We start from the raw sequence: 9,473 nt of genomic DNA on the forward strand, positions 1-9,473 counted from the left end.
GGGGGGGGGGGGGGGGGGGGGGGGGGAGTGAAATGTGGCTGCGCATTGCGGTCGTTCGTCCTCTCGTTTCCTCAAATTGAGGAATGTCTTAACAATGGTTGATAAAACCTAATTTGACCATAACGTGATAATACAAGAGCATTCAACATGAAGAGGAGACTGCTATGAGTTTTAAAAGCCTCGGGCTATTAGAATGAGATTTCTCATACATCGAAGGGTTTTTTTTTTCAAAACTTTTGAAATATGAGTGCAATAACAATTACGAATTAGTTTTTCGAAATTCATCCCCTACGCAGCTAATTTCGTTATTTTTCGAATAAAAAATTGCATCATTCATGTAAAATAGCCGGAAAAATGTTTCGGAAAGAATCGAGAATATATTTCGAATATTTCAAGGATACTTTTTCTGCCTATTTTACATGAATGGTGTAAATTTTTATATTAAACAAAATAAAATTAGCTGTGTAGGACTCGAATTTCTAAAAACTAATTCGTAATTGTTATTGTACACATTTTGTCAAAAATTAAAAAAAAAAAACCTGTGTAGCACGAAAATTGGAGGCCCTGAACTATTTTTAACATTTTAAATATCTACAGGGCAAACGAACAATAAACAATTAATTTTTTTGCACTAATTACTCGTTTTTAGATACATATAATCGATCTTCAACGCATTAAATCTCACTCCAATGGCCCGCGGCTTGAAACGCTCATAGTAGTCTCCCCTTAAATAGAACAAAAGAATTGACTCGGATGCAATTCCTTATTCTCAACCCCAGCAAATATTTCTAATCTATGATTTTGCTCGTAATTTCACTCGCATGCAACTCAGTCATTAACAATTGACATTAATCACCCACATTATATTTTCAGATTCACCGAATGTATCGCTCCTCCCCAGCAAGTATGTCGAAAGCCCAGCAAGAGTTTACCACGACTTTCCTGAGAAACGAGCATGTTCAGAGTGCAGCTGGTAACGTAGCAGCTAGTGCTGTTCGTGCCCAAATGACAAACGCCACCCAGCCGCGTTACTGAACATGAACACTTTGTGAGTCCATTGAAGAAAAAAAAATCAATAACTAAAATAAAGAACAAAAAAACCGATGTAGATACTGCGTCTCACCCACCATAGTTCAGCTCGACGAGTAGAATTATTCTCCCCTGAAGCTCTGATGTATGCATACTAACAGCTGAATGCGATTTACGTCTCTTTGTCGACCCAGAGGGGATCAAATTTATCACAGAGCTCTGGGCTCTCTTATTTATTCATAAAAGAATGAACAAAAACAATCAATTTGATACAAAGGGGGGAACGCACGTGCAAATTGATAACATTAATATTCAATCAGTGTCTCGTTTATTGCTTTACTGACTCTTTCGAGGTTTATCGTTATTGTTTCCACGAAACTTGTGAGTATTAATCTGTATATCATCATTGGTGGATTGAGGATTTGCTGTGAAGACTTTTTACAGTTATTTCTGGTGATAATGACTACATTGAGTGTAATTATACGTATGCTATCGTATTATATGCACAGTCATTCTGACGATTTTTTTAATTGTTAATGAACTCTGTTGAATTAACGACGTCGAGTATTTAATTAATTAAAATTTGTTTTTCTTTTCTGATTTAAAACTAGTCGGTCACAATTCAAAATTATTCGAGGAATAAACGACTGCGTTTGCTTTATTTTCTATAGTGTCTTCATCATTGGAAGAATAGATCATTTAACAGTGCACTGTTCGCTAACGAAGTTCTATGGGTCAAACAAATGTAAAAATCATTGAAATGACAAAATGATGATAGACGAGTTATTCGGACACGAGTATGTATCGTTATTTTTATATAGTCTCTAGGGAAATGTGAGGGGGTGCGGAGTTACGGAGTCCCACGTGAATTCGTATTCATATAATGTTTGATTATAGTACAGCAACAATAAACAATTTAATTTTTACAAGGATGTCGTTATTAAAATTATGTGAGAATTTATGTTTAGTGCGTTAGGCCGCTGGGACTTTTCATTACGTTAGATGAATAAATCATTTTAATGAATAATTTAATGGAAGTGAGGATATTTGATGATTGGAAAAATTGAAAAATTCGTGTCAGGGGTGAATGGAATGTTAATTGAGGACCTGCTGTTGATATGGTGAGGGATGATGAATTCTTGATGAGAGTGAATATTAATTACTGTTGATTGTCTGACGAGGAGCCCAGCAGGTGCTCCAAACCGAGTAATTCCAATAGTTCTGTTGCTGAAAAAAATGAAAAAAAAAGAGTGAAGAAACCAATTGAATGGGCATGCGAGTTGTTTAGTGGGGAAAATGTCAGAGTTCTAACTTTCTTGATTAAATACGGCCATTGGATCCTTGGGGAATGGACAGCCAGCGTCATTGTACGTGGGAATTGTACCAACAAGTTGAGCTGCAACTATTGCGTCCATAATATCGACTTCCTTCTTGTACATTAATCTTGCATGACCCTCCGCCAGTCTTAAATATCGAAGTGAAGTCTTATTAATTTATCGATATAATAAAGTTGTACGATTAATCATGAGAATCGTTTGTTTTCACACCTGATGAGACTCTCCAGGAGTCGCACTGTCGTTCTCTCTTCCCTTCTGTTTGGGTTCTTTCGATGGTGGAGAAAGGTTGCTCGCAGAATTACGTCTGCTTCCTCGGTTAATGTGGGCTCCAGGGTATGGATGTAGGCAAAGTACTCACGGAGACTCTCTTCGTCCCACAGATTGTCGGATTTCAGAAGCTCCATGGGCTTCTTTACAGTTCTAGGGGGGTTGAAAATTAATTTAAAGAGTGGGAATAATGTTTTTTTTGGGAATATCTCCGGAATAAGAGGTTGTGGTCAAATTCTTCAGGAGATTTTTTTTGAGTTGATGGAATTCTCGCAGAAATTTAATACATTTTGATAAAATGTCGGGGAAAAATCTTTAAATTTTCAACAACGAACCATTCAAAGAAAATTCTGACAATTTCGACAATTGTCGTTCTGAACTGTCAATATATTGAAAATTCTGTTGATTCAAATGTTAAATTATCATAGTGAGTTTGAAAATTTAATCTGTGACGAAAATTTCAATTATCGCTTTAACATGAAAAGCTTTTTTTTATTTATAAGCTGAATACGAAATTTCACGAACGATTTGATCTTAAATTCATTCGCAAATTCACAACATTGAAAATTCATATGCAGGTGTGATTTAAATTTCAATAAATCCCTAACAAATAGAAAATGGGCATTCGTTTTTGTGTGAATATCTCAGAAAGTAATGAATTTAGCAGAATTCTCAGGAGAGCTTTCTGTACAAAATTTCATCAGCTACAAGAGAGGCTCATGAAAAATTCTAAACCTGCTCGTTTTCATTTATTATTCCTTACAGCTAATGCATGTAATGTATGACGTCCTCAGTCTGAAGAGATTTAAAAAAAAAACCAAAACGTAATTTTTTTGTTTTTCTATTGTTTTTAACTAATTCATAATTGATTTTAATTGATAAAAAAATGCCAGTTCTGTAATGTTTTCCAAAAGCCTTCATCATCAATTACCTCGTATCCTGGTCGTCAGGATCATCGCAGGCAGCTCTCAGTAAATGCTCAGCAGTCATACGATCCCACTCAAGGTTTTTATTGTCCCTGAGTTGCAGAATCAAATCGAATCTCGATAGAAGTGGATTGCCAAGCTTTGTCTTCATCTCAACTCCCTCCACAAATTTTCCACCGACAGGATTTATAGCAGCTATGACTGAACATCGTGAATTGAGAGTACTGACTAGACCAGCTTTGGCTATCGATATCGTCTGTTGCTCCATCGCTTCGTGGAGTGATGCACGGTCGTTAGAATTCATTGTTGTGAATTCGTCGACACAGCAAACTCCACCGTCAGCCAGGACTAGGGCACCACCTTCCAGATGCCAGCCATCTGTGTCCTTAGATTGGGGACAAAAAATTTAATCAATGAATTGGAAATTACTGATGCATTCAAGCACAAGAAAATTGGAGAGATGATTTTTTTTCGTCACTTTGTCCTCTTATTCTTCGATTAATTTAATTGAAGAGGCACCTTGACTGCAGCTGCTGTCAACCCTGCAGCAGTAGTTCCCACTCCAGTTGTGAGAACTGATCGTACAGCTAGTCTTGCAGCAGTTCTGAGTATCTGGGATTTGCCAGTGCCAGGGTCACCTATCATCAATAAATGTGGCTCTCCCCTTACTCTTACACCTGAAAGAGTATAATTTTTATTAAATCATGTTGATAATGAGAGATTTGGTCACTTTGGGGCCTAGCAGAAACTTCCGATGGATTTTTTAAAATTAAAATAATATGAAGAATTTTTTTTGAATGGGATTTATTCAATACTCCCGTGTTTCAGAGGCATATTTCTGATTTTAAAAAAATTAGCAATCCGTTTTACTGCAGCCTATGACTCCTCTACAGATTAAAAAAATATTCGCGATTTTTTTTAGTTCTCAAAGTTTTATACGAAAAATGATCTCCACATTTTCCTGGAGAATTAATAAAATCTGGTGCGAATTGAGTTTCTAAACTTCATGGAAAATTTCACCAAGTGTTTTTCGTGAATATCAAATGTCAAGAGAACTTTTTCATTGATCCATCGAATTTCCCAGTGAATATATCTTCGGATAAACTCTCTAAATCTCCTCCTACAAATATTTTCCAAACAGTTCATAAATAACTACAATTGTTTTGACCTCCCATAAACGAGAATGGACCAGCCAAATTTTGAAAGTTCGAAACTCACCAGTTTGATTGAGCTTGGAAACTCCAGCCGCAAGAACCACAGCGAGCGCTAGTTTTACGAAGTACATACCGAAGAGCTAATAACAAATTCATTATTAAATTGGTCAAGCATATTTCCATTGACTTATAATTAAATGAAATTAAATAACGCTATATTAAAGGGCTTTTCACCTGAGGACAAATAGACGCTAGAATATTATTCCTCCCTTCCAGTGGTTTACCTTCATATCTTTCCCAGTAATTCCGGAATATTTCCGTTATTTCAATCTCGGAATAATTTGAATCCAAAACTTTTCGTAATATTGACAAACTGTTGGCAAGCATTACCGTAGTTGCCTCGGGCCTCTTGCCCTCAGCTATTTGCGTCCAGCGTTCAATAACGACTCCACTGAAAGCAAATATAAAAGAGTGAATGCAATTATGATTATGCATCGGTGAGAAACATTCTATTTCGCGTCTAGTATGATTTGTCCAATTATTGATCGTCTGATGATCCTCCGAGTGATGTAGAAATAAAAAATTTAAAAAGCCGGAGAGATTCTTCCCAGTGACAAATGCATTGGGGCTATTACACCAGGACTTTAAGTCATGCCAAGTACGACTAAGTTTATGTCCACTTCGACCGAACAGGATGAAGAAAAAATTGAATGCAATAGACGAATTCAATATCTTGTGAATGAACTCAGGAGCGCAGCGGTCAAACGGTTGAGGATTTTTACTATTGATTAATTCTCAATGAATATCTCGAAAGCGAATGTAGATAGCAAAATTTTTGTTACAACCTCTTTTGTAGGGCGAATTGAGAGCTATGAAAAAGGTCGATACGAAAATTTCGCTATTTCCTTCAGATTCGGAGATATTCATGAAAAACTCGGAGAGCCACGTCGTCTTGAACCGTTTTAACGCGAATTGTATTAACTAATGAACTTCAAGAGGTGTTGAACCTCCTTTGGTTTTTATTTTTGTTAACGTTGTTCTCTCCAATGTTCAGCAATCATAATTACATGTAATCGAATTCTAGTCATAAGAAGGGATCGACATCAATCATTAGTTATATTTGGGTTGAAATTTGAAAATTACGAAATAATTGATAATTTAAAGTTTCCATTGACAATGAATATTTAAATTAGGTTTTATCGATCATTATTAACACATTCCTCATTTTGAGGAAATCCCGAGCACTTCAATTTTTTTCATTTCATATACGTCTCTTCAATTAAAAAAAAATTGCCTATGAATTGGATAATAAAAAATATGGGATTGCAAATTGACTATTGAGCAAATATTTATAAATTTCTTAAAAGGGATTTTCGATTAGCCAAATAATGGTTAATCCTCAGAACTCAATCAGTGATTCATAACATAATTCGGAATTTGGATGTTCAATTGGTCATTCATTTTATTCGTTTTATAATTTAAAATTGAGTAATACTTTAACTATTGACTTATTCAAAATTCAACATTATGTAAAATTTACGATTCTCCACGACGTCTGGTCATAAATCAGTCAGTGAATACATTCTCTTTTCATTTATGATTAAATTTAAATTTATGTTCCTTTACTGATGCAATATTGTGGTTTTCATCTTTATTTTCGAATAATCCTGAAATCACAAGTAATGATACCAATGAATTTACCTTACTTCCACATCATTGCCCGGGGCGCATTGATCCACCAAATCGCTCATCAGAATCACTTGCATCCCCTCATTGTAAGAGCTACTGCTGTCAGTCTGCACCTTCTCCTGAATTTTCACCTCTTGATAATCCACGCAATCATCAGCATCAACATTATTCTCAACTCTGAGACTCTTTGCAAAGCACTTCTCACATTGTTTGGGCTCTTTGAATGTTTGCAATTCCCAAGACAACTGAAAGAATCAGAAAGAGGAGAATTGCTCTCTCTCTCATTGCGACGATGTTTCGAATTCCACAAAGTCCAGTTTATTTTTGTACTCACATTGACAGCTGTGATGTGCTCACACTTTTTGCAGTACCATCGTTTCACTAGTTTTAAAACACTCGGTTGGGATATTCTTACTGCAATACCAGTTGTGGTTACGAATTCACCGATATTCTCGTGATTTGCTCGATGGGGGGTTGATGTGATTCTTGTATGAATTCTTTGTTTGATTTTATGGTGAGATTGGGCTAGTAATTTCTGGCATTTTACGGCTGAAGCGTCGCAGAGGGGTAAGTACAGTCTCGGCTTTCGAAGGATGTTGTTAGCTGCTTCTGGTTCAGCCCCAAATAATGTGACGAAACTAGGAGAGATGGGATCGTTGGGTATAAACGACTTTTGGTGGCAAATAAATTGTTACAAATATTGTGGTATTCTAGTGTTAGGGTTGTATACTATTTAATCCTGGTAAAAAAGACAGGAAAAGACAGAAATTTTGCATCAAGTGAAAGTTCCTTTGACATTTCGAAGAATTTCGTCATTGAAAGTTCACACTTTGACGGAGGGTTCATATGGAAATGGTAAATTTCAGTTCAATTATTCTGGGGAAATTAATATAAATGAATGCACTGAATTTTCATATTTTGATTGAACTTTCGAGTAAATTAGGGAGTTCTTGTTTTGTTATTGCTGAAAAAAGAGGAGTTTCATTTTATTTTCCGTAAAATTTGAAATTTCAGGATTTTCTCCGCTCTAAATTGAATTCAATGTCGCTATCGTGAATGTCTGTTTTCCTCCGCAGAATGCATTCCACTGGGTGAACATTCTTTTCTTTCTATCTAAACTTCTTCTCTGAAGTCAATGCAGCTTTTGTTCTTCATTCTCCTTATCTTCCATTCAAACATTTACATATGTGGGCGTCCACATGAAAAGGGCCCACTTTGACGGTATTGGAGTTATGTATGTTCCGATAATCTTGATCAGATTTCTCACATTTTGAGCCCAAAATCAACCCGATAGAATTAAAACTGACGTCAGTGTAGACGATCAAAAAAACAATTTAACATTGGTTTAAATGGGAGATGTGGAGAGAAAAACGTGAATATCTCGGAAACTAGATGCGACAAAGTGGGCCCTTTTCACGGGGACGTACACATATGTTCATTTCCAGCGTCCCTATTTCTTTTAATAAATTATTATATTTAATACCTGTGCACGTTTCAAAGTGAAATTAACCGAATCAACCCAATTGTTAACTTAAAAAGTTTAATTTATAGTCATGTTCTACAGGATCATTATGACCAGGGTCAGTTTGAATAATATTATTCTGAAGGATTATTATCTACAGAACGAAATAACAAAAATTCAAATAAGTTGGAGAATTCTCTTCTTATTTCTGAAAAATTCGGAATTTTAATCTTTGTCAGTAGCATTTGAAATTTCAGGATTTTCCCCGCTCTAAACTGAATTCAACGTCCTATCATTATGAATGAGAAATATCGTTGAGAATGTCTGCTTTTCTCTTCAACATGCATTCCACTGGGTTTGCATTCTTTTCTTTCTATCTAAACTTCTTCTTTGAAGTAAATGCCGCTTTTGTTCTTCATTTTAATAAATTATTACATACAGGTATTAAACCTGTACACGTTTCAAAGTGAAATTAATCGAATCAACCCAATTGCTATCTTAAAAAGTTTTTTTTTAATCATATCCAACAGGATCATTATGATCAGAATCGATTTAAATATAGTATAACTTTGCAGGATTATTCCCTGCAGAACGCATTCTATCGGAATTAAATGACGTGCAATAAATGTTGGAGGTGCATCAGGATGGAAGGGCAATAGCCTCATGAAATTCCTTGCAGCCTCAATGATAATATTTCTAACTCACTTAACGTAGATTGGATAATGCATCGAATCGTCCGGTGCCTCAAGTATCGTCATCACATCATCAGCGTGGTACTTTAAAAAATAATCCGTCAACATGTTTACAGCACGTGACCTCAATAGGTTAGACTGCACGTCTCACTGACATCGAGTACAAAATAGTAAAGAATCCGAGCAAAGTTTATTCATCCACTGGATTCAGTGAATTCTTTCGATCACATCTCACTGCACTCGTAGATGAAGCAGAACAATTCGATGAATTCCGGCGACTCGCCGGCTGGAGAAACGTTTAAATTCCTGCGATGTTATGTATTTTGGTTTACGTTGTGGTCACGGGGTGCCGCGGCGAGTGAAGTGGCGGGAGGAATTTGAAGGAGATCCGATCAATTAGCCCCTCATGTATAGATATTCCAAATTTTTATTTTTTTCCTCATTGAAGTAGTTTTGAAGGAAATTGCGAGCTAATAAAAAACATTTGCTAGTTAGTACTTTTTTTTAAAATAAATTTTTGAAAAATCACCCCTGAAAAAAAAGGCGTTATCCCCCCTATTTCATTATTTCCAAAAAATTTTATCACCAATCGGTAGCAAATTGTTTGAAGATTTTTGCGAGTTAAGAAAAAATCGTCAATGCACTCCTATTATTGTGTAAATTAACAATTCCAATTTCAACTGAAAACCAGAGTTGATGACCAGAATTTGTAGCAGAGATGTCAGACAAGACATGAATGTTTTTTTGGCTCAAATGAAAGAGCGTGTCGAGAAATGGCGTGCAGAAGTCTTTAAAGATGACAAATCTCTCTAAAGATGATGTCTGTTTTCAATTGAAAAGCGCAATTGTGACAACATTTTCCAGTGGGGTCTAGGAGTCTCCCCTGGTTCAACACCATCTTTAGAGGTCCTAGCACG

At 35.9% G+C, this 9,473-nt stretch overlaps 2 protein-coding genes across 2 annotated transcripts in view; one reads left to right on the plus strand and one right to left on the minus strand.

Moving 5' to 3' along the window:
• Positions 1-2,554, plus strand: part of LOC107047815 (secretory carrier-associated membrane protein 5) — a 7,600-nt gene extending 5,046 nt beyond the window's left edge. The window contains exon 7 of the mRNA XM_015270658.2: positions 874-2,554. Coding sequence (XP_015126144.1) covers positions 874-1,035 — 162 coding nt within the window. The 3' untranslated portion in view covers positions 1,036-2,554. The remainder of the gene's footprint in view (positions 1-873) is intronic.
• Positions 1,320-8,871, minus strand: LOC107047814 (DNA helicase MCM9). Its single transcript, XM_015270657.2, has 10 exons — positions 8,570-8,871; positions 6,737-7,040; positions 6,415-6,647; positions 4,948-5,164; positions 4,778-4,853; positions 4,079-4,236; positions 3,565-3,944; positions 2,577-2,786; positions 2,342-2,493; positions 1,320-2,256 (listed from the first exon to the last, which is right to left on the minus strand). The coding sequence occupies exons 1-10, from the start codon at positions 8,662-8,664 to the stop codon at positions 2,189-2,191; spliced, it is 1,893 nt and encodes a 630-aa protein (XP_015126143.1). The 5' UTR covers positions 8,665-8,871; the 3' UTR covers positions 1,320-2,188.
• Positions 8,872-9,473: the final 602 nt, after the last annotated feature.

The sequence above is a fragment of the Diachasma alloeum genome, unplaced genomic scaffold (genome assembly GCF_001412515.2).
Source record: "Diachasma alloeum isolate Michigan unplaced genomic scaffold, Dall2.0 Dall_scaffold_78908, whole genome shotgun sequence".
In the NCBI taxonomy this organism is placed as follows: Eukaryota; Metazoa; Arthropoda; class Insecta; order Hymenoptera; family Braconidae; genus Diachasma; species Diachasma alloeum.